Source organism: Danio aesculapii, chromosome 9 (assembly GCF_903798145.1).
Source record: "Danio aesculapii chromosome 9, fDanAes4.1, whole genome shotgun sequence".
Taxonomy (NCBI): Eukaryota; Metazoa; Chordata; class Actinopteri; order Cypriniformes; family Danionidae; genus Danio; species Danio aesculapii.
The window spans coordinates 20240313-20267486 of record NC_079443.1 but is presented as its reverse complement, the minus strand read 5'-3'; the positions used below and the strand labels follow the sequence as shown (position 1 = coordinate 20267486).

The 27174-nt window shown below is 37.0% G+C and overlaps 1 protein-coding gene across 1 annotated transcript in view; it reads right to left on the bottom strand.

The window, feature by feature from the left end:
• Positions 1-27174, bottom strand: part of igsf3 (immunoglobulin superfamily, member 3) — a 332749-nt gene that overhangs the window by 43599 nt on the left and 261976 nt on the right. Inside the window, exon 6 of the mRNA XM_056465165.1 lies at positions 20297-20704. Coding sequence (XP_056321140.1) covers positions 20297-20704 — 408 coding nt within the window. The remainder of the gene's footprint in view (positions 1-20296; positions 20705-27174) is intronic.

The window sequence follows — 27174 nt, the reverse complement described above, 5'->3', positions numbered from 1 at the left end:
TGTGATGTGATTATTTTAGATCTGCATGCTGCAATATCAATGCTGAAATGATATATTATAGGTGGAAATGCATGTTGTCAGAAGCTGGTAACTTCATTGACATTGATTACAACATAAAAATGTTTTTTTTTTAAGTCATACAAGTTAAAAAGTCTAGTAATAACCCCCCAAAACACCCCAGGGTTTTTAAATGAGCATTTCAAGTTTCCCTTTCATGGAACTGAGCGTCTAGATGGGACTTTGAGGGCAAATAAAGCATCCCTTTTAAATGGTTTCCTCATTTTCTTGCAATAAAAAACTTCCGCACAAACTTACATCTGATATGGTAGATGATCTCATAATTCATTCATTCATTCATTTTCCTATGGCAAAGTCTCTATTTCAGAGGTCGCCACAGCAGAATGAACCACCAACTTAAACAGCATATGTTTTACGCAGTGGATGTCCTTACAGCTGCAACCCAGTACTGGGAAACACCCATACACATTCATCGAGAGAGAGACACACACACACACACACACACACACATTATTAACAATTTAGCTTATTCAATTCACCTAAAGCGCATGTCTTTGGACTTGTTGGGCAAACAAGAACACCCGGAAGAAACCCACGCAAACACGGGGAGAACATGCAAACTCCACACAGAAATGGCAACTGACTCAGCCGAGGCTCAAACCAGCGACCTTCGTTCTGTAAGGCAACCGTGCTAACCACTGAGCCACTGCGCTGCCCCTGATCTCATCATCCACCATGTAAATTCAAGCTGGCAGAACACTATTTATACTACACACGGCACCACAATCAGAGAACGACTGTTGTAGGTCACCTCATGCTGCAGTGAAATTGGGCACAGAAAGTGTCGTCACGCAGCCAAAAAAAGGTTGAGAGGTTTCTGTGCTGGAACTCGGGAGTGGTTCTCCTCAAAGAGCGAGAGATACGAGACACCTGCGGTTCACATCTGCTCAGGTGCAAGTTTAGCTTAGTAAGGTTCGATGCAGACCAAGGGTGGGAAGGAGAAAGAGACTGTGAATCTTCAGGGTCTTGTGAAACAGAGAGTGTGTGTGGGAAAGAGAGAGCCTGATAAATCCTCTATGCCCTGGAGGGAGATTGCGGTGCATGCTGGAAGAGTGTGCTCCTAATGAAGATGGACAGCAGAGATCCGTCCAAGGGACACAGAGATAGCGCTTCTCCATGACAATTGCGATGCCGTCAATTACAGGCATACTGAGAGTCAACGTTGGGCAGGATGACTGGTGCCCACTGGGTACGACAGGTGTGGGAGTGCATTGATCCGTCACTGCCAGGAACCATTTATGTAAAAGACACTTAGCACTTTAACAGGGGCCTCCGGGACAGCACTGTATTAATGAGAAAGAGCTTCAACCGAACAGCATATACAAAAGCGAATCAGTGAGAGAGCGAGGAAGAGGAAGTAAACTAATATTGATTGTTTGTTAATTATAACTCCTTGATATGCTTTCAAGCTAATAATTTGCAGCTCGAACATCGAACGATGAGTTAATGCATTGAGGCACTTGCTAGAGTAACGGCGATAAGAAAAAGTCATTTAAAATCTGATGACTGAGGCATAAAACACAGCGCAGTCTTCTTTTCTGTTACACATTCATGGTCCTGGAGGTAAGGATGTGTCTAGAGGAGGCTTTGAGCTGACTACAGCGCCCCTGGTCTGGTGACACATATTCCTGTAAGATCAGTTAGCTGAATCCAGTCATGGCTGATTAATGGAAGGAAGATGCTAACGCAGAGATATCTAGGTTAACAGAAAGTAACGCTCAGCAGATGAAGCTTCCACTATAGTAAATTGTAGGTTTGTCAGCAAGATGACCATTTAATCGGTTTAAAAGTCATATCTAAATTAAAATGATCCATATAAACATCTCAGAATAAAAACGCTGAAAATGAATTGAAATTGTAATCGGTTTAAGAGGAGTGGGATAAACCTCTCCATAAACCAAACAAAATAAACATTCTGCCTAGTAAATGCTGTATACTGATTACTTTGCTTCTACGTCACGATTTGCCATATGATTTGCGGCAAAGCACAAAGGTCGCAGTTCGTGGAAGTGATGAATATTGTAAACGCTAATATATGGGTCATACAGATGTGTGCAATAAGGTGAGCCACATGATTTCTCATCCACTTTCTCATGCTCACACACTCATCAATCTTAAAACTCATAAATCACCAGCAGCAATCTTTTGTAGGTTACTGATGTCTGGATAATTTTCTTCATTTTGAAAACATTTTAGATGTTTATGAAGAGTGGTGTGGTAGCCAAATAATTAAGAAATTTCAGATTATTTAGAATAACTAATGTGTTATTAATGTGAAGACGACAACGAAGACGACGACTACGACTACCACTACGAATATGACTATAACTACAACTAATACTACTACTACTACTACTACTACTACTACTACTAATAATAATAATAATAATAATAATAATAATAATAATAATAATAATAATAATACAAATTTATTTTACAAATCTCCAGAAGTAAACAGGAACAGGAACACAGGAATTACTCACAGGTAATAATGTTATGACTCGACACAGACACTTGGGAACACTGGACTTAAATACATGGACTAATTAAACTATGACAGGTGACATAAATATAACACAGGTGAAACATACGAATCACTAATGACAGGCAGGAAGGGGAACAAAGAAATGATGCGATACATTCACATACTGTAGAACATTATCAACACTGGGGAGATAAACATAAAAAAACCACATAGCACATGAAAAAATAAATAAGTAAATAACTAAAAAATAAAGTATAATAATAATAATAATAATAATTATTATTATTATTAATAAAATCTTTCTCCATCTTGCACTCCTCAAACAACCCCTCTATTAGTCCACATAGACACATAAATGACCAGCGAGCGGCGACTCATGCGAAAGTTTAATTTCCATTTCAGTTCATTAAATTCCAGCAATACAACCTGTTCTCACCAACACTTACTATAGTGTAGCCCTTTGTCCACACGCCACTGCTTTTCTGATCGCGCACATCTTTTCCTTATAGCCTAACTTCACCTTTCAGCAGTAGTATGCCTACAAATTCACACTGTTGCTTGATTAAGAACATGCTTTACAATTAAAATTGGACACATAACACCGGAAACGGAACAAGTGGGCACATTCTGAATGAAAGTGGTGCATGTACACAGCATAATTGACAACTAGGCTAGCTAATTAGTTGTGCATGTGTGTTGGATTTTAATTGTGCTGATTTGGTGCTCAGTCTATAATATCTAGCTATTAACCCTGAGCCTAAGGAAAAAAGAAACTGTTAAGAAGTTAAGAAACAGGTATACCTCCAAACAGCCAAATAGCTTTGAAAACAACAGTCTTTAATCTAGACTTAAATTTATTGGTGGAAAGCAATTTTCTTATACACTACCTGACAAAAGTCTTGTCGCCTATCCAAGTTTTATGAACAGCAAATAATAACTTGACATCTAGTTGATCATTTGGTCTCAGAAGTGGCTGATATGAAGGGCAAAGGCCTCTAGATTACTCTTATTTTACCAAAATAAAATATGATCATGCCATTTTTCATTTAATTAGAACATTAAGGTCTGACTTTGCTTAGACAAAAGTCTTGAAACAGAAATAATGTACAGTACATAATATAAAGTCATGAAGTGACTCCCATGAGCTTGGAGGACTGCATCCATTCATTTCTGCAATGACTCAAATAACTTATTAATAAAGTCATCTGGAATGACAAAGAAAGCGTTCTTGCAGGACTCCCAGAGATCATCAAGATTCTTTGGATGTATCTTCAATGCATCCTCCTCCATCCTACCCCAGATATGCTCAATAATGTTCATTCTGGTGACTGGTCTGGCCAATCCTAGAGCACCTTAACCCATTTTTGCTTTCAAGAACTTTGATGTGTTAGAATGCTGATTTTTATTGTGCTGATTTGGTGCTAAGTCTATAATATCTAGGTATTAACCGTGAGCCTAATGAAAAAGCCACTGCCCTATCAGAATTTTACTTCCAGATGCTTCCTCGAACTTCAGTGATTGTTTCTAATGTAGGAAAGCAATAATGGTGTCAATCTCACCATATCAATTTGAGTAAGTTCTCAGCTGCAAATTTAGAAGTGAATTACACATGTTTCTGTTGAACATATATGAACACAAAGGCCAATCGGAACGTTTGGATTAGTCAGAGCTTCAGTTAAGTGCACACGCTCCGCATACAAATTGCAAATATAACACAGCTAAGATGCATTTCGTAGCTTCACTGAATATAATGGGAGTTAATCGTGCATAAGTCGCAGAACAAAAGTTTCAATGCTAAATGCTTATTCTTAACAATAATGACAACACAAAGCATCTAAATTCTCTGAGGGTCTAAGTAGATGTTGCTCACAGACTGACATAGATTGAATACAGAAGTGAACCGTTTTAAAATTTGGCAGATGTTTACTTTCACAAAAACAAAGCATTAAAGGTAATGTTTTAAAAAGAAAAAGCATAAGAGCAATTTAAACCAATCAATTTTTAATTAGATGAAGCTATTTTATTTATATTTTGAAGTATTAAATAAGGGAAAAAGCTCTTTGAAAGGTGATGTGGGATTCTCTTAAGGAAAACACTCTGTAGGCAATGCTGACATCCAATTTGGCCAAAGGATGACACATTTGAAGACATTTTTATAATGCTACAATGGCATAATGCCTCGAAACAGTGGGTAAGCAGCTCATTTATCCGTATGCACACCTCTGACTGTGCTGATCCATGTGTCTTCAGTGTTAAAAGCATGTGAAACAGCATGTGTTTTATATCATGTTGTGTGTAGGTGAACTCTTTCAGTTCAGCTGCATTCTATGTAGGGCAATGCTAAATCCCGTTTCGGTTTCATTTCTCATTCCGTCTGTACTAGGGAACTAATGAAAAAATGTTCATATTCCACATCTGACTGCTTCATTAATCTGGAGTGAGAATAGTCCCATTAGGACACATCTACTGGTATTACAGCACACAGATTAGATTGTGTCACGACGCTGAAAGTTCAGTCAGCTTCCCTCGAGATCGGCGTAAACGAACACATGTTATTTTATTGCATTTCACACGCGCCATAAAAGCAGAAGAGCAATCACAAGAGGAGAAAACAACCCATAATATTCGCATTTAAATGCCAAACCAAGTTTTAAAAAGTGAAAAGATTTATAAAGTTGTGCTCAAACGGGGAGGAAATCACATCGCGGCTCCTGCTGAGATGCAGCACAGAGTGTTTGTGTGTGAAATCATCGCCATCGCTCTGAATTTCTGATGAAATCACAGCTAGAAGAGTTTCCCTCTATTGCACTTGAAGACACAAAAATTCTAATTTAAGCAAAAGTGTGAGCGCTAGCACAAGATGAAGATGAATATCCATGCCACGAGGTTTTGGATCAACCTGCCAGCACGGTTTTATTAAGTGGCAGAAGTGGAACAGAGGGACATCTTAATGAACACAGAGCATCGCCTGAAACAGCCTACTCTCAGAAACTTCATACGTCCACCTTGACATCAGTGCTGGCTTCCTCTGGAGAAACTGAACCGCATAAACCGCCTTCACAACCCACATCTTATGTTTATGGATCTATGACAGGAGGATGAGGTGGAATGAGCGACTGTCCAGTGTACGAGTTTATGCGGATATACATAAATATTTAAAAGTTTTAAGTGTGTGTGCTACGCAGATTTATCGTTCAAGATAAAACGCAAGTTCCTCTAGAGGAAAAAAAGGTTTCCTGCCAATTCTGCAGACAGATGGGCCTCCGTTTAACATCTTTGAAGATGGGATGATAAACCAGCTCAAAGATTGACAAGAGATCAATGGTTTCTATCACACCAGAGCTGTAACAGTGCCTGACAGTATTGCCAAACACCTTTCCTCAGGGCAGTCATACAATGACAATGATGATTGTATTTATATAGCACAATTTTCAACAAATTTCACTGACCAAATTCCAACAGATAAACAACAACGTTTCCATACATTTTAAGACCTCATCGACACTTAAGGTTTCAACAGGTAACCTGCTAACTACCGCATAATGAAGAACTAAAAGTAGATCAGTAATTTTTTTACTAGAAACGATTTTTACTAGCCAATTCTATATTTTAGTCACTAGAAAAATTCTAATAAACGAGTGTGAGACAAGTTTTTTTATCTGCTTTTTCACAGGCTGAAGCGACAATTGCACTTTCATCATGATCCACACAAAGAATCAACATACATTAGTACTAAGTTTCCCAACCCTGTTCCTGAAGGCACACCAACAGTACACAATTTTCAACATCTCCCTTATCAAACACACCTGAATCAACTCATTAGAAAAAGACCCCAAAACCTGACACGAATGAGCCAGATAAGGGAGACATACAAAATATGTACTGTTGGTGTGCCTCCAGGAACAGGGTTGGGAAACACTGCATTGGTGGATAGTGATCTAAAATAGATTGAATAATTTCAAAACTATGATGTAAATACATTCTGTTTCTGAGAAATTGTGCTACATAAAACATACCTTAACCCAAACTAAAACCTCATTCATATACTAAATACAAATGCTAATTCACTCTCTTCCAGCAGGTGGCACCTATAGACGACTATAGAATACAAAGACTATAGAATACACAAGACGTGTCATTCGTATAGTTTTGAATTGGGAAAAGTGTAACGGTCAATATGGCGAATGAAGCCGGGCCTACTAGTACAGGAGCCAATCATCGATTGCTATAGACTGACGATTCTCAGCCCAAACATGTGCTTTTACGACAGTTTATGTGGTCAGCAAACACACTGGAATTTCAGTGAATACTTGCTTCACATACATAAGAAATGTTTCCACATAAAGCTTGAAATCTTTACTTTTAAATGAACCCACTTAAAAAACAAAAGATTTCTGGTTTTGTAATCTGTATGAAACGAACGCGAGGCACAGTACATACTGTCAAACGTACATCACATGACAGCAACTACTCAAACACCCACAAACTTGTAAACAAATAGACACTTTCATTTCTAGAGGAGATTTGCCATCAAGACCAAGTTGTGGATTACTTCAGAAGAGCAACGAGATTGGACGATCATTATCAAAAATGAGGTTGGTGTCGTGATCTCGTTCCACTAGCTCGGGCAACCTGAAAAAATGCTGATTTGTTTGATTTGAATGTTTAGAAATGAAACTTATGAGACAGCTTTTGTTTATTTTGTTCATGTTTCCAAATACGTAATGTAATTGTAAGCTTGGCTAAACGTTTTGGAGAATTTGATGTTTCCGCATTCATTTATTAATTTTCTTTTCGGCTTAGTCCCTTTATTAATTCGGGGTTGCCACAGCGAAATAACTGCCAACTATCCAACTTAACCCATCTCTGAGAAAAGTTTCTGCATTCAAGTGATGTCAATTTTTTATTACTAAAAACAGCACCCCAATATTCGCAGATTAAATTCAAGCATACAACTTCAAATTACATAATCAAAAACTATTAAAAAAAATGTATACCTTATGAATTAGCATTTAAGACTTGAATTAAATTTTTTATACTTTTTAAGACATCTTGGACACCCTTTAAGAAACACACCTTCTGCCGAATGCCTTTGAATTTTTTTCTTTAATCTAGACTTTGAAGAAATTGAAATAAATTGGTGAAAAGTGCTTGTCTTATTGATGGTGGTAAGGTGTTCCAAAGCCACAATACAGAAACCACAATCTCCCCTACATTTAAATTTCAATTTGGGGATACACAATAGATTCTAACTGGAGGACCAAACGTACACACATTTGCGCTCACACACAAAACAACTGGCTCAAACATTGCCAATCCTGCCCCCAAACACCCTGCAGTCCATACACAAACACACACAAAAAAAAATCGCCTACATGTTGTGCTCTTCCTCATTTCTGGGAGAAGAAGAAAAAAACACAACAACATAACACCTTCCTACACGCATTATTTAAATATTACTTCAAATTGAAGACTCGGTTTTCAGTAAAATGAAATAAATCAGCATGATAAGCAATTACAGGATAACACATCCTTGAGTTCTTTGATTTACACAGTGTTTAATGCGTGATGGCAGCAAGAAAAGCACTATCACTGGTAACTATGAATCATGTGCTGACAGCATGTGCGCTTGATTAGCATTCAGAGCATTCGCTTGTATTAATCATCCCTCTCTTACATTCCTTAGCAAATAATCTCACTAGTCTGCTTCAGACGCAACATGAAAAAAATACTAGAAAACAAAATGAAGTCAAGAATGGAAATGTGTGGTAAAATATGTAGCAACTGGCCACTGAATCAATTTTCATGACTGATCTCCAAAATCCATACGGTTGTAATACTAATACAAATATTGGTTATAGAAACACTATTTCTATTCCTCTTTCTAAATGCATGTTACTGATCACAGTGTGAGTGATTTTATTTGTGCATATGTTTCTTTCTTTTTTCATGGCTGCTTATTTAATCCACAATGCTGTGCACATGTGATGCAGTGATTTCCAATTTTCAGGGTGAACTATGTGAATGGGGATTGTTTTGACAGTGTTGTCGTTGTGCAAACACACCCCTTAATTTTCCATTAAAATGGCAGACTTTCTCCATTTTAATCCCTTATGTATGCTAACTCTACTGTAGACATTTGCTTTTCTATAGCACATTGTATTTTTGCCACGTATTATGCGATCCTGAATTAACATCATTTTTGTTTGATAATGTAATCCATACCTATTCCCTACCCCTAAACCCAACTATAACTGTAAATTAGTCCCAAAATCATTCATTCATTTTCTTTTCGGCTTACTCCCTTTATTTATCAGTGGTTGCCACAGCGGAATGAACCGCCAACTTATCCAGCATATATTTTACGCAGCGGATGCCCTTCCAGCTGCAACCAATCACTGGGAAACACCCACACACTATCTCATTCAAACACATCACTACGGACAATTTAGCTTACCCAGTTCAACTACATTGCATGTCTTTGGAATGTGGGGGTAACCAGAGCATCCGGAGAAAACCCATGCAAACACGGGGAGAACATGCAAACTCCACACAGAAAGGCCAACTGACACAGTCGAAGCTTGAAACAGCGACCTTCTTGCTGTGAGGCAATAGCGCTACCACGCCACCCAGTCCAAAAATCAGAGGGGAATAATAGTTGGATAACAATCATGTAGAAGAGCATAAACCGAACCGTAAGCCTAAACGATAAACTGATCTCTTAATTCTAATTGGCTGATTTGAATGTTGGTCCAGGATCAACATAGATGTTAATCCCAGAACATATCCTACTTGGTGAAATCAGGTTAGGGTTTTCGTAATTCTCCTTCCAACTGACCAACATCGTTTTAAGTTTCTTACTTATTTATTTTTTTGTGAACCCAAAAGATGATATACTGAATAATATTGGAAAACAGCTGCCAATTTATTTGCGTTTGGAGTGGTGATTTTTCAGTTGACGTCAATTTGACTGCTTCAGACAATATTCTTAACCACACCACTCTTACCGTTAATTTACTACAAGAAAATTCTATGCCAAAAGAAAGCCCTGTCCACTACTCAATATTCACTTTCAGTTGAACAACATACTGAAACGCAAGCCTTAGAAACCAGTCCACATGGAATTCAATGCTGAGTCAATGTGTATCTTTCCATTTAACCAACAATGGAAAACATGTGACACCCATTACACTGAATGGCTCGAGAGTAAAAACAATATAGATATATAAATGGGTGAGGGGATAAGCACCAGATTGTGCAATGTCTCTGCGCTTATCTCACCACGAGCAGTAAGGCAGAAATTAAAGCTTGTAGCTGCACAACCGCAGTCCCATGATGCTTTGAGGAACTCCACATGTGGGTGCTGAGGTAAGCAAATGAGTTAGCCGACGTATTAAATATGAATAAAATGGCTTCAAAGCATAGACACGACCAGTCCTATGAGACCCCATGAGTATTTTTACTAGCAGACTCTACTCACAGCTACTAAGCACACAAAACAAACGTCCATCTTCAGCTTCAGACTATGAGGAATGCAGAGCGTTTTGACAATGCGAACGAAGCCATGCTAGGAAAACGTATTCCCTTATTGCATTTACACTCGGTTCCTCACGTTCACACGTTGAGAAGCAGCTCTGCCTAATACATATTAAACAGGCAGTTCTGGAGACATGATTTAATGTCTTTCAATAATGCATTCAGTCAGTTGCATGATGTTTTCACACATCATTACCTCCACTCCAGTTTCTCCTCGCAACCTGTTTCTCCAAATGTCAGCTCGCAACATTTAGCCAGAAGTATTTAACATTTAGAGAACTAGCACAAACAGATATCAAGATGAACAGGGAAAATTAATGTCCTACATTGTTTATGAAGCATACGGGTTGCTGTCATGAAATTCTTTTGAAGCTTAACACACTATAGTTTGTGTCAAATTATTTTAAATGGCATTAGGTTTTGTTTATATGAATCATACACATAAAAAGTAACACAACCAGTTACTATTATATTAATATTATATTTATTCATTCAATAATTTTTTTTAAACTACTTCCTTGCCATAAACACCATATGGCAGATGAGATGTCTGGTCAAATAAAGAGACAACGCTTCCTTGCCATTGCCAATTTATTATGGCAATCCATGTTTTAGATGTATTACAATAAGGAAAGCCCAAGCGCATGTCCTGAAAGAGTTTTGAGACTTCTGGGTCTCCCAGATACACATATAAAGACGATCAGTGTAGGTCAGTTTGGATGTAAAAAAGAAAGTGATGGGATTGCATGTAAAAATAAAGAGGTATATACCAGAAAAGGCAGGCGTTGACGGACTCGCTCTCTGAGTTCTCATGTTTTGGCATTTTGAATCTCATTGGGATGGAGATCGCAGTGACAGATCCTTTTATAGACTTAGAAGCTTCTAGATGTGTTGTGCTAACCCATCAATCTTACTTTCACTTTCCTTCAGCTCTTTCAGAGTTCATCACAGTAGAATGATCCACCTCTGTCGATCTGGACAAAAGGTTTATGTGTAAGTGTTTTATGCACACAGACACACGTACATGCATTGTTATTGGACGTATCTCTATATGTGAGCTCCTTAAAAATGTTTTTATTTTTGATCAAATCTACCTGCATTTTTTTTATGCAGTGACTGGAAACTTAAAAAAAACACTGGTGGGGATAGAGTTAAGGTATTTTTTTTTTTTTTGTACATTTTTTTTTTGCAATAGGACATTAGCTGAACAGAAAGCGAAATTGGAGCGAGAGGCTTTGGTGTGGGAAGGCAAAGACTACAGAAAACACAAGACGTGTTTTGAATGTGGAAAAGTGTAACGGTCAATATGTCGAATGAAGCCACGAATACTAGTACAGGAGCCAATCATTGATCGCTGTAGACTGACGATTTTTCAGGGGAGAAGCTCAGACCAGATGTGTGCTTTTACAACAGTGTATGTGGTCAACAAACACACTACAATCTCTGCGCATACTTGCTTCGCAGTCATAACAAATAAGAAATATTTCCACATAAAGCTTGAAATATGTACTTTTAAATGAACCCACTACACCTGAAAACAAACATTTTATGGTTTGTAAAACGTATGAAACTAATGCGAGGTACAGTCTGTCTTGTCAAACGCACATCACATGACAGCAGCAACTACTCAAACGCCAACAAACTTGTAAACAAAGAGTCGCTGTCATTTCTGGAGGAGATTCGCCATCAAGACCAAGTTGTGGATTACTTCAGAAGAGCAGCGAGATCCGACGATCATTATCCAGAGGATGATGATGAGTAGAACGGCCATAAATGAGGTTGAAGAACACTTATGAGACTGTTATTGTGTAATTGCATTGGTGATTCCAAATATTTAATGTAATCGTGAGCTTGGCTAAAAGTTTTGGATAATTTGATGTTTTCCCATTCAGACAGAATGCCTGAGCATACTACCCGAAAGGCATTTCAAAGATGGCTGCTGAGCGAAATGACTTGCCTTAAAGGGACATTGGGAAAGGTCTGCAAACTGGAATTCAAACTCAGGATGCCAGAAGCAAAACAGCATTTCATTGCTACATTCATTTAAATATTAAATAATTAGATATTGATTAAACAAATTCAGTGACATACTATGTATTAAAATAACCCAGGGCTTCAAATTTTGATTGAATGTACAGTAAACAGTTAACCAGCCAGACCAAACTCTTCCAAAAAAAAATGAGTTTTGAACTCTTGAATTGAACTCAAAATTAACTTTGTTTATCCCTGATATTGTTCAGAATTACGTCACATCAGTTTGTTCTTCTATTTCATTTGATCAGGACCTGAATTATTTTTTTACAGTTTTTGGACTACAAAGCTGTAAGTTAGTTTAGAAACGAGGTCTCTCACTCATTCTTTTCATTCCTTGTATGAAACTTCAAAACCAATCAGACAGTTTAATGCATTCTAGCAAAGAGTGTCTGGAAAAGCCCAAACTCTGGGAATCGGTGTGTTTTGAAGTGTCAATAATGAAGTAAACATCAGCAGTGGGGCCGTGTTTGTTTATATTTATGAAATGTTTGTTGGGTGCAGCTCGGTGATGTCAGAACATCACAAATCAAGCAATCACACCTTTCTAACTCAGTAACAGGCTGCAAAACTGCATCGCATAGAGGATTGTGGGTTGCTACAAAGTATCAAGAACTACACTTTAAAATTCAAATGAATTGAAAGAAAGAAAGAAAGTCACAGGCCACTGCTCAAAAGTCTGTGTGTCTGTGCTCTCTTATGGCCGACCATTGAGTGAAATAAACACAGTGAAGCACACACCAGGGAAACTAAACGAGTGCTCACGATGATAAGTTGATTTCCAAATGCATGCTGAAGGGTCGTCTGGGTGCCGGCTTTCCCCTTCAGAGAGTAAGGTCACGGAGCCAGCGGAGCAAAGAGCTCTGCCTTGCTCGGCATCTTAAACATATTTGCGTGATGCTTGTGTAAACCAAACCGCTTTGAATTGAAAGAAATAATATAAGCATAGAATCGGTTTACACAACAACAAGCACTGGTAACACACCATTAAGAAAACAGCTCTGCTGATTTAAACACAGAATAACTATATGAGAAATGTATCTGTACTGTGAAAGGGTCTAAACCTTGCTAAACTAACTAGCTGACTAACTATATAAAACAAAAAACATGAAACACATTATGCGGCATCCCAAGACCTCATCCCAGCCGAGTGTGACACGGCTGGGATGAGAATCAGCACCTTCAAGTACAAGGCCATAGTGCTCCACCGGAAAAAGGTGGTTTGCCATCTCCAGGTTGGAGGAAAGTCCTTACCCCAGGTGGAGGAGTTCAAGTATCTTGGCATTTTGTTCACGAGTGAGAGAAGGATGGAGCGTGAGATTGCGAGGCGGATTGGTGCAGTGGCAGCTGTAATGTGGTCAATGGATCTGTCCATTGTGGTAAAGAAGGAGCTGAGCCGAAAGGCAAAGCTCTCAATTTACCGGTCAATCTACGTTCCTACTCTCACCTATGGTCATGAGCTTTGGTTCATGACCGAAAGGACAAGATCTCGGATACAAACTGCTGAAATGAGTTTCCTTTAGAGAGTGGCAGACTACACCCTCATAGATAGGGTGAGGAGCTCTGCCACCCGGGAGGAGCTCGGAGTAGAGCCACTGCTCCTCCACATCAAGCCAAGTCAGCTGAGGTGGATCAGGAATCTGTTTCGGATGCCTCCTAGACGCCTACCTAGGGAGGTGTTCCAGGCATGTCCCACCAGGAGGAGACCTCGGGGAAGACTGAAGAGACTATGTCTCTTGGCTGGCCTGGGAACGCCTAGAGATTCCCCCTGGAGGAGCTGGAGGAAGTGTCTGGGGAGAGGGAAGTCTGGGGTTTTCTCCTTAGACTGCTGCCCCTGTGACCAGGTATCAGAAAAGCAGTTGAAAAGAGTGAATGAATGAATAATATATTTTATGACAACTGTAATAACTATATAAAACAAAAGGATTGTAATATTAGTACTGTATTATTACTACAGCATGTGTTAATAATTTGATTCATTTCTTTTTGTTTGTTTTAGGATAGTTATTTGTGCATTTGTCATTCGTTTTTTTTCTTAACATTTTGATTAAGCTAAAAATATATAACAATGAGTTGGAGATTTAATTTTCAAGACAATTTCTAAGTCAAAAGTCTTCAGATTTTGTTCACTAAACCTTTCTTATTCATTAATTCAACAGTTCTTATTTTCCTGTTCAAATCAATGACTCAACACTCATTAATATTCTCAGTAAACAAGCATTTTTTTGTCATTTACACAAGCCTCGTTAAGTGCAAATCCAATGTTTGCACATAACTGAGTAAAATTAAATTATATGTAGAGTGAACGCCAAAAAAAATTAATAAATGTCATTTTGTAAACTCAATGATTTGTGTCAAGCTACATTCACATACTGAAGTATGAGGTTTGAACAAAATCATACTGTTGTTTGCAACAACACAACCTTGTTTCTGCAGAAATATTTAGAATGTGTCTACAGTCAACATCTAATGGGTTTTATGTGGGGTAAGAAAGTGACATTTGGCAAAATAAAAAATAAAAAGAACCTTGACAAATTGAAACACTTTTAAAAAATCGATCTGAGTGTTTGGATTTGTCAATCTTTTTTCTTTTTTTTTTCCCGATGTTATTTTCTTACCCCACATAAAACCCATCAGATGTTGTTTGTAGACACACGTAGTGAATGTTTATGCAGAAACAAGTTTATGTTGTTGGAAATTCCAGTTGGGTATACTGTTAGCTGGTCTGGTCTATGAATGTTGAGATGGGGACAGCAGCACAGAAAAAAAAAATCGTTGCACACCAAGGTAATTATATTTTTGCTTTTTTAAATTAGCTTTTATTTTGAATCTTAAAATTTGATGTAAATTCTGATTTAGTTTCATTAATGTACTTCTAGTTTAACATAACACATGTAGCGTAGACCAAAGCAAAGATCAGTGTTTGCACAGCTTACATTGACTCTGTGCAAAACTTAGAATAGTGTGAACAGACAATGAAACCCAAAACCACACAAATGCACAATGAATAAAACTGCATAAACTTAAATAAATAAAAGTAAAAAAAAAAAAGAATTAAAACAAACATCTTCATATTAAAGATCTTTATGCAGTAAAACATGCACAGAAAAACATGCAAGAAAAGATGTTTCTGTACTGTATATCTGTACATTAAAAATCCAATGGTAGCTTAAAGTGTTTAGGAACCAAAACAAAATGTTCATTTTGGTGAGCTGTTTCAAACTGCTGAAACAAACTCCAAACTTGATTTTGTTCGAAGTGTTGTTTTAGTTTAGTCTTCGATTTTGTTTGAAATCATACATTTACATTTAGACGCTCTTATACATTTAGACACTCTTGGTCAAATACAACTGATCAGCCACAAAAGACCAACTACTCTCCATTTTCTGACTTTATTTTTAAACATTATAGGAAGTGTTGCTGAAGCACACTAGCCTGACAAAGTTACAACTTAAAATTGTAAATAAAATTTTTTAAAAACGCAAACAGTACTGTCCTGAACACAGCGTTCAGAGTTTTGCACATATTAGGGTACAATATATATTTTTCCAAATAGTTTTATTTCACGTTCAAAGGAATGTTGCGTGAGCTTATTTTACAAACATATACAGAAAGATTAAAAGCAAGTAAAACTAAAAGTAAAAAGGCCATATATTATATTATATCATATCAGGAAGGTGGTTAAAAGTGAACGGGAGATATGGTAGAAATGAAAATCTGTCTCCCTTGCTTCTGATCCAATTAAACTAACACAGCGATAGACAATGCAGATATTCTGTAAAACGAAAGAGCATCAGAGGACATACAAATCTATCAACCTAAACAGTTATTCCAAATGCTTATGAATGTGCATTTTTTCTCCCCTCTCACAAAAGCTCCAGCTCTAATTGCAAGCACACAAAAAACAAATATCAAACAAAAAAACAACCAATTCAATTCTCCTTATGTGTTCCAAGAAAGAAAAAAAAGCCACACATGCTTGTTGTTGCCCAAAATTTCCCCTGATAGACTTAAGTGATGCGTCAGCTGCTATAAACCTTTTGATTTCAACTGAATGTATAATACAGAGTAAATTGGAGATGATGCTGGTAATAGAACTCGTGACTGTGCTGTTAGCAGAATCGATTTAAAATGCTTCATAAATTCCAAATGCATGACATTCTAGATTGCGTTGTTTGTCTGCCCCAATCACTCGAGCCATCTTACATTCCAAAAAAGCATCAGCAACATAAAAGCGCAATCCTGTTTAGAAATGCTCTGTAACAGGGGAACCTCGGGCTGAAATGAGCTAGTGTACCTACAAGCAAGTCTCCAGCGGGCTGCACTGATTCGCAAGCCGCCGGAGGGCAGGGAGCAGGCCTGCGGGGGGAACGGAGCATGTTTCCACCCCAGGGTTGTCTTACAGCCATTAACTCCTGCCAAGTCCTCGCACTGATTCTTACTAAGGGGCTCAACTCCACAACACTTGCAAACACAACTTGAAATGGAGAGATGGAAGGGCAGCGCTGTGAGGTCTCATGCATACAAACATTGAAACACACTTTATGGTTTGTGTAGTGTCAAGGTCATGAATAATGTCAACTAAATATGCAGGTACACAAGCAGCCACACTCACATACACAGAATAAATAGAGAAGCATGTGGAGGGAACAAACACATCTCCTGCTGGACTGACTCGGCTGTAAAGAGACCATGCCTAGACTCGGGCCAGACAGGAGTGTGTTTGTGTGTTTCCATGCCAATGAGCTCTGAGGAAATGGTCTGGCTCACAAACAATATATACTGGAACAATGTAGAGGTGTTCTACAGATCTGCATCCCAAGACAAATCTGACTTAAGTGAGACATAATTCAGTTTGGTAAAGTAAAATCTTCAACGATTTGAATCTGTCGGCTAGGGTTGTATGATATTGGAAAAATCTGATATTGCGATATTTCATTTTTCAGCAACAAATATAGCAATATGAATACAGTTTTTACAAGACAGTTTGAATAGCACTGTTTGATGGTTTTCTGGGCAGTCTAACAGTATTAGGGTACGGAAATTGAATAATCACAATGCAAATAAAATTATTTTCTTACATTGTTTTATCTTGTTTCTAGTCCAAATATCAAAAAAATCTTAGAGCAGGTAAAAAATTGTTTAGTTTTCACCGTCAGAAGAATTAAGTCAAATTTAAGAGTTTTTTTGCGTCTTTTAAGTAAATCATCTGCCAGTGGGGTAAATGAAATAATCTTGGTTTCACGTTGACATGTAGATAGTTGGACTAAAAATAAGACACAGATTGTAAGTAAGATTTTTTTGCATAAATCATATAAATTCCATATAAATACAGTGATTAAATACAATTTTGTAACTCCTGGTCAACTATAATTCAAATTGGACATTGCTTATCTTTGTGATGTGACTATTGCGAATGCGCACATTGCGATATCGATGCTGAAACGATATATTGTGCAGCCCTACTGTCAACCTTCAGTGAAGTGCTTGAGTAACATATTTTTTTAAATACTTGTAGATGAATGTTAATAAGCTTGTGTCATTTATGTAACAAAACTTGCTGGTTAAATAAAAGTAGCTTTAAGTAAAACTTAGCAAAGGTTATAATTAATTTTGGGCTTGCCCATATATAAACACTTACATTTAAGTATGAACTCCCACTAACAACTACTGGCTTATTACAGCTTACGATTAAGATATTGTCTGTTAATTAGTACTTATTAGCCATATGTGAAATGGTCGTGCCCAGCTGAGCCTGGTTTCTCTCAGGGTTTTTTATCCTTCACTTTCGCCAATTGGTGAAGTTTTTTCCTCGCCACTGTCGCCACTGGCTTGCATGATTCAGGACTTGTAGAGCTGCGCATCGATGGATTTGCTCTTCAGTGTTTGGTGAAAATCAAACCACACTGAACTGAACTTAAACTCTGAAAACTGAACTGAAACTGTTTCAATTCACTTTAATCTTCTATGTGAAGCTGCTTTGACACAATCTACATTGTAAAAGGGCTATAGAAACAAAGATGAATTGAATTGAATTTATAAAGTATAATTTTATTCTACATCCCCAATCTTTCCCACACAATTATTACTATTATCAACTATTAATAGGCACAGGGTAAATCTGCTGTAAATCAGGGTAAATACGCTTTTTGGCATTGTGGCTGTTCTTCAAAACGACGACAAGGTTTGTTTGAGCCCGGGTCAACCATGGCTCGTTATTATATGTATATATAATTATGCTGTAATCTCTCGGCTGTATTTTAAACATGGCAGCTCTTTTGTTTTCATTCTGGCTTGTTGCGTAAGCGTATGACGTTTCTCTGTAAACCAATAGTGTTCAGCTGCGCGTCTAGCTTCGCCTTTTGGTAAACTTTCTCGTGTTTGGTACCCTTTCGAAAGGTTGCCGGAAAAGTGGTACAGTACGGTTCAGTTTGGTTCGCCTTTTGACAGTGGAAACGGCCATAAAAGCGTAACAAACCATACCGTACCACTCAGTGGGAACGGGCCATAAGTAACAAATTATTATTTTACTGAGTTAAAAATCTTAGTTAATGATTTGCTAATTGTGTAATAGTGAGAATTGTATCTTAAAATAAAGTGTATAGTAAAAATAAAGTGTAATATACGGTAAAAAAAAAACAAAGTATTCTTTTCGCTTTATATATATATATATATATATATATATATATATATATATATATATATATATATATATATATATATATATATATATATATATATATATGGTCACACTTCTTTATTTTCTGATACTAAAAATATACACACATACCATTTTTATTGCATCTAATGAGAGCAGCCTTGTTAAGAATACTAAACCTCTGTTAAAACGTTCAAATCTTGGCAACCCCAAATGTTCATGGTGTAAAATAAATAAATAAAACATGTATGAATGAATGAATGAATGAATGAATGAATGACTATTCTATACCAGCAATAATAAAGGGGAGTTGTGATTGGACCCAAACAATGATTCCACTTAAAAACATGAAATAATATATCTTAAATATCCAAACCCAAAAGATTTGTGTGATGGGTTTGGGGATGAATAATATCATTAGCTCAGTACAAAAATAAGAAAGGCAATGGAAGTTTCCAGCAGGACAGACAAACAAACATAAATGTGTGTGTGTGTGTGAGGTCAGTGAGGAGGCCTTTCTTTGGGGAGCAAGACTATTCAATCCAGGGATTGAAGTCCAGAGGGACTGGATTTAATGAGCTCCAATTTTCAGTCTAATGACCTTCTCTCCCACCCCTCCCCCATTATTTTCCTCATATTCTTCTCTTCTAATCGCTTTCTCTCGTGTGCATGGAGGATATTAACCACCTCTTCCTCACATACTCCAGGCCATTAGGAGGACCTGCCTCATCTGTGCACACACACACATTCAAGCACACACTCTCACACACAAAACGCCAATCCGACTGTTAAGTATGACGTCACAGATTCTGGGTCCAACCACGCATTCAGATGTACAAAACATACAGTGTGCTGTAATACTTTATAAAATAATGACTGTAATGTTAACATCTACTAATCACAAAGGGTCAAACAGTGATTCATCTTCTCTAAATCATTCAAATATTGGTGTCTGGGATGCAGCAAGTGCAAAGAATGCAGTGAACACCATGATTTGTAAAAGGCCAGCTTAAATGTGTGACTAAACGGTGGTCACAAATGGCTATTTAGATTGAGGGTTTCTTAATTTAGATGAGTAGAAGCTTGGAACCAGAAACAGTGTTCCATACGTCACTCCTTAACAACAGATATCCTGTCAAACACACATGACAAATGAAGGCTAAAGAGAAATAGAGAGAGATCTAGTGAGGGTGAAAGTTGTGAAACTAGGCCAGACTACAACATGGTGCATTATCAGTGAAATCTTTATTTGAGAAGTGACAGTAAAGTGTGAGTTGCCATCTGTGCTTCTTTATACCTCTTGTGCTCATTTTGGAGGCTGGGATTTGACTCCAGCACTCTGCCACTCGCACATTTCCAAGTTACAAATCAAAACGATAAATGGTGTCAGTGAAACTTATCTGTAACTTGGCGGTGTCAGAACAGTCATGGTCGTTTTTTGCCCCCAGTCAAGCAGTCAGGTTGCCTACACGCACCTTTCCTGCGATGGAAGCCGTTTTTAGACTCACCAGGCTGCAGTACACTGATGCCCAGAGGGTTGGAGGTGCGGTTGGCCACTGTGCTCCAGGTGCCATCGTAATTCCTCCGAAAAAGCAGGGCAGCGCATTGGTACGTCCCGGCCTCCTTGCGTCCAGCCCGGGTGATGCTAAGCCGGAAGTTGGTGTTAGTGGGCGTACGATCCACTGTGGTACGTGTGCCCAGACCCAGCAGCTGATCGCCCCACTGCAGAGTGCCATCCCGTGTGAAAGTCACCAAATCTTTGAACTCTCCGTCGCCCTCTGCTGGCTGAAATCGCCATGTGACCGCAGCGGGAACGTTGGGATTGTGTCGCGGCTTCACAATGCACTGTAGGTCAAACGAGTCACCAAATGTAACACTGGGAGTGCGGGAGGAGGCTGACACGAAGAAGAAAGATTCTGGAAGAAGAAAGAAAACAGGGAATTTATTTAGTATTGCAAATATTTGCATTGTAACAATACGATTCAGCCATTGGATTCAATCAGAACTAAAGGTCTGAATTATGTAGGCCTGCCACAATAATCAATATATTGACTCATCGCAAAACACATGGACATGAGCTCACTCATTTTTGGTGATGTGACATATATCGTCCATACATAAAAAAATATTTCAGCAATATTTTAGTTGATTGTGCAACATCTCAATCTCTACTGGAGGTGTCAGTGTCGGTATTGTTAAAAAAAAACATATAGTATATTTTCCTGTGGGTGTCTGACAACTGCAAATAGATCTGGTCGCAGATATCGCAGCTTCTGTTACTTTTTACCTTACGCTTTGTAAACACTTATCATTATTTATTTGTTTGGGATAAATATATAACCTAATTATTCAATTGTAAAATAACTATAATTATATTAAATATTCCTAAGAATTAAATATTATATGTTCTTTGGAAGCATGTACTTGCATTGTCATGATATTATATTGGCATTATATAATGAGTGGTATAAAATGGTCTTAAAATGACAATAATATGGTTTATTGCAATATATTATGGTGCAATATATCATACAACAAAAACACAGATATCGTGACAGGCCTAGAATTACGCGCTTAAAGAAATTAGCCTTCTGTCTTATTTTCTGTTGTATCTAAGCTGATGTATAAAATAAATAATGCAAAAATTGATTGCGATTAATCACATATAAAATAAAAGTTTGTTTTGACAATTTCAGTGTGTGCACTGTTCATATTTATTATGTATATATAAATACACACACGGATGCATACATTTGAGAAAATATTTCTTTCTATTTAGATATAAAATATATATGTATAAGATACAAATTATATATAAATTTAAATATCTACAGTTGAAGTCAGAATTATTAGCCCCATTGTTTATTTTTTCCCCAATTTCTGTTTAACGGAGAGAGGAATTTTTCAACACATTTCTAAACATAATAGTTTTAATAACTCATTTCTAATAACCGATTTATTTTATCTTTGCCATGATGACAGTAAATAATATTTGACTAGTATTTTTCAAGACACTTCTATGCAGCTTAAAGTGACATTTAGAGGCTAAACTATGTTAATTAGGTTAACTAGGCAGGTTAGGGTAATTAGGCAAGTCATTGTATATCGATGGTTTGTTCTGTAGACTATCAAAAAATATAGCTTAAAGGGGCTAATAATTTTGACCTTAAAATGTTTTTTTTTTTTAAATTAAAAACTGCTTTTATTCTAGCAGAAATAAAACAAATAAGACTTTCTCCAGAAGAAAAAAAATATTATCAGACATACTGTGAAAAATGTCTTGCACTGTTAAACATAATTTGGGAAATATTTAAAAAAGAAAAAAAAAATTCAAAGGGGGGCTAATAATTCTGATTTCAACGGTGTGTAACAAATTTGTTTTGCAGAGTTTAGTTTCATCTGTGTGTTTCACATATGCATAATAATATATGCATGATATATTTAAAACACACACACATACCTTTATTTTGGATGCGATTAATTGCGATCACAAAACATAAATAATAAAATAAATATTACATTTAAAAATAAATATTATTCCAGGGAACGAAAATTATTTTAGTTTATTGGTTTTAGTTTTAACTACATCTTTGATGTACGCATATCAAAATTAAAATTTAAATACCCATGTTAGATGAAAGACAAGACCGATGAAGAAAATGGTTTTATACGTTATAAACCAAAATACTATAAAAGAAATTCAATGGAAATCTACTACAGTCCAATTCAATTCAGTAGAATGACACATACTGTATAATAGACTACAATAATGAGCACACAAGTTATGTTCAAGAAGATGATAAAGCATTATTATTGACAAGGATTATTTTAATAATCATGATACAATTACCATATAAGTTCTTTCATTTTTCACGTCATTCAGTTTTTTCAATAAATCCATATGTGCATACATAAGTGGATAAATTATAAAAAAAATAGAGAGATATATCAGCTGATTTGAATGGTATCACTCGATTGAATGAGCGTTGTCAGTGGTTATCAGCTGATAGATATGAGCCAGTAGGGTCCTTCTGCACTCAGAAGGCTGTTATCATCCATCCACATGGTTAATCAGCTATAGATCCCATACAGTTGTGGCTGGAAGTTAACATTAATTATTTATTAAATTTCCTATTAATTATTTTATTAACGTCTACCCCTACCACAACCCTAAACCCATCAGTCACAGTAATGTAAAAACAGATCTGGATCTGGAGTCTTCTCTATTAGTATAGCTGATTAACTATGTGAATGGATGATAACAGCCTTCTGAGCCTACTAGTAAGCGCAGAAGGCCCCTACCAGCCCATCAACTGATAACCACTGATAGATGAACAGATAGATGTACAGACAGAAAGATAGACAGAAGTTTTTGCCAATACAGTTTAACTACTCATTCCCTTCTCTGAAACTCTCCTATTTTTGCCAGACAGTGAAACGGAGGTCCGGTTTGCTGCTAGCGCTGCCCCCTCAGCACAAGCCTGTCACATGATGAGAGAACTGCGGGTGGCTTAATTGTGAATTCACAGCTGATACTGATGAGAGTGTGAATCTGCTAATGGGCATATAGACAACAAGCCCAGTCCCTGGCGAATTGCTACTGGCATCCGTCAGCAGCAATTTACATCTGCACTGCACATACAATCCACCATCACAGGGGAAAATAAACTCATTACAAGGGAATGCCCTGACTGTTTTGTCTTCCTGTTTGAAGGGGGGCGGTCGAAATTCTGCACGAGCTTGAACTGGAACTCGCAATAATTGTCCCCGTGGAAAGGTAAAACATCATTTGGCCCCTTCTGAGTGTTTGCGCTTGAAAAGGATGACAGCAGCTGGAGGCCATACGGAGATGGAGACAGCGAGATCCATTCCCGGCCTACCTGCCAGTGGCCTAATGATGCCACGCTGCTGGGCTGTAACAAAGGGTAGGTTAGCACAGCACCCGCCGGGCACAAGCTTTGCCTAGATCTCAGTCGATCCACAGGGCCTGGCAGAGGTGAGGAAGTGAATTTCATTTGCACAGCCTCTGTGTCCTTCAATTATGCAAACTATCTATTAAAGGAACGGGGCAGTAAAGTAGCATGTCTACATTATCGCACTACTCCGTCTGCATGTTAATAGGACTTCCTGAGAGAAATCCTGAGAGTTCATCCGTTCACTGGGCTGAGAACGACTAGCATGAGCTTGGTTTGGGTGGAAAGCTTAAGAATGGCTTAGTTAATCTACTCTGTGTTATTTTGATAAAAAATTTGGACAAGGTGACCTGTAGTACATCAGCTCAATCCTGCTGGCTGCAACGTCGGAAAGCAGCCAAAAGCAGATTACACACAAACTCCCTGTCTATGAAGCACATGGAAACTAATCCTGGAAGCAATAAAGTAGGAAAACCACTTTTTGACATTTGATAAGTCGAATTTTCCTCAGATATTGAAAAAAAGTTGATTATCGGTGGTGGATCGATAGCAGTGTTTCCTGCAGGCAAAACTACTGTGCCATGGGAATACAAAATACCCAGTTTTCTTGGGAGCTTGAATTCAAAATGGAATGAGCTCAGATAAAAAAGACTGTGTACCAGAAAACAATGCCAAGAAATGGCAGTTTCACAGAAATTGCCCCCTGGCACAGAACCACTGAAATGTCAAAATACTTCGAATAAGAAAAAAAAAAACTTGGCAATTGCTCTGAACCACTGATTCGAAATGAATTTATAAGGCATTTGAAGCTTCATGAAGCAGTAATTTGAAAGCAGGCCTGTGTGCAAGAATGAAAACAGTAGAGATTTAGCAGAAGTCAGTTATGTCTTGAGCAATTGAGCAAACATTCCATTAGAAAATACTTTATATCTAACTGTATGAGACAAGTAGATTTTAGGCTAAATAGCAAGAACAAAGAATCTGCCACACTATGGAAGAAGAGAAACAGTGGGAAACTTTAGCAAGTCCTTTAGAAGCAAAACCCAGATGCATACATGTAAGAACACTGTTGTCAAGACGTTCTACGTTTATCAGAATGCTGTTTAGAGTATACATATACAATGCAATTTTCAGTGAGAAATCTACACAATAACAGTTACAGTGTGTCCAACAGCATCTTTGTCAGCTGGATCTACAGTAGTTCCTCTATTTTATTGTCTACAAAATTAATTCGACTGTCTGAATACAACAATGTGAAAGTATAGTTTATCTGTAGTTCTGGTGTGAAATAAAACTGTCAACAACTGATTATTATTATTTTTTTTTTTACTTTTGCTGACAAAGAAAAATAAAATAAATCAAGCAAACAATAAAAACCCAATTTTCACAGTCCCAGCATCAAAGAAATATAGTGACCAATTTCATTTTTATATACATATGCATATTTCCTGTACTTCCAACATTGAAATACAACCCGTGATGAATTTGGTGACATTGTATGATAAGTGTGATCCAATTCAGACAACTCACAAATTTCAAAACATCTAACTTTTAACATACTAAAACGTCTTTAATTTCTATTACCAATAAAGGGTAATACAAGTTCATTTCTTCATATCTGATGTCAAGTGTCATCAATGCTGCTATAATTCATAGCACTGATAATCGGTAAAGAGTTTATGTGATTTCTGGCAATAAAATAGGTAATTATGGGCACTTAGTTATATCAAACAATGCGAAAAGCTCATTAGATTATAATAAACGTCACATTTAGTTGGGTTTGTTATTTAATGGACTGAATTAACCCCAGATGAAGCTTCTTTTCTCTGTCATTAACTCAGGTAATACCACTCTTTTTGTTTGAATGCACTCATGTTCTGTTGTTCAGAAAAAATAAAAGTTTCTATCCTATCCCAAACATATTATTTTGCTCATTTAAAGCTCATTATAACCAATATTTACACATTTTCAGCATAGTTTTAAATTAAAGAAGTAAAGTGTCAACCTTCCAAACATATTTGATGGATCGATGGATGGACGGATGGATGGATGGATAGATTAGATGGATGGATGGATGGCTGGATATATGGGTTAGATTAGAGATGCCCTAAGTAGGGCCTGCAGGCCAAAGTTGGCCCATTGTAACCTTTGATTTGGTCCACCATCCCGACTGATAGCAGAGTGGGAATAATGGAGGGGATTGGGGCGAATGCCTTTAACACAGAGAACATCATTTCTAAATTGACTTAACATTTTTTGTTAATATTATTCTGAGCTACAAAAAAAAGCAAACTGAAATTAAATGTTTTAATCAAATGTTGTAAATTAATATGATTTATTAAAATGGAAACACTGTCACTCAATGAATAGAGGACGATGCAGAAGCAAATCAAGGCAAAAACTAGTATATTTCTGATATAAATGAGATATTGTTTTGTTTTTACTGTAATAAGTTCATTATAAAATGTAAAAAAAACTGTATTAGTTAATATAAAGCAATGTTTCCTGGTCATTTTTAAATATTATTAAATAAATTAGGAATTTACCAATGGCAACTATATTTACCTTCGGCCCACTAGCCTCAATCAAGTTTGGTTTTTGGCTCCTCATAAGAAAATGTTTGGGCTGGATCGGATGGATGGATGGATGGATGGATTGATGGTTTGATTGATATAACATTTATTCCACCTCTCACCCTCCAAAAATGGTTTAATGTTGTAGAAGAAAATAACTGAGGTTGGAAAAACATAAAGATGACTATATATATATCCATTTTAAACATTAAAGCATAGTTCACACAAAAAGGAAAATTCTGTCATCATCTACTCACAACTGACTTGTTCTGTTTTTTTTCTGTTCTGTTGAATAATAAGATAAGATAAGATAATAACAAAATATGATATTTCAGAAAAAAATTGTTAATCTTTGACTATAGACTTCCATATTATTGGATTTTCCTATGGATGTCAATGGTTATTGGTTACAGGTTTCCAACATTTTTCATTTTGAGTAAATGATGGCAGAATTTTAATGAAAAATTCACTCCCTTACTACTACTAAAATAATACTGCTAAAATAGTACAAAAAATAATAATTCAGCACACACAATCCAGCACATACGTTCTAGGCAGGGCGAATATATATGGTTAATGACAGATCAGTAGTCTTCTATTTTTTCTTGTTTAACGATGACTAACTCCTTAGGAGCATTATCGACACCTACTTAATTTCACAAATATGGCGATCAAGACAGTCCGTGTAACGATTGCCATTCATCAGACTATGAACAGTTACGGTTTCCCATTTCAGTCATTATTTCATTGTTATATCTTAACGATCATTTTACATCTGTGTAGTTTTAGTACTCAAATTATGTAAATAAAAATAATTATGTAAATAAAAAATAAAACATGAATGACTTTACTTACACTTTTCACGTATGCACATACACAAAGAAAACATCCATTATGTAC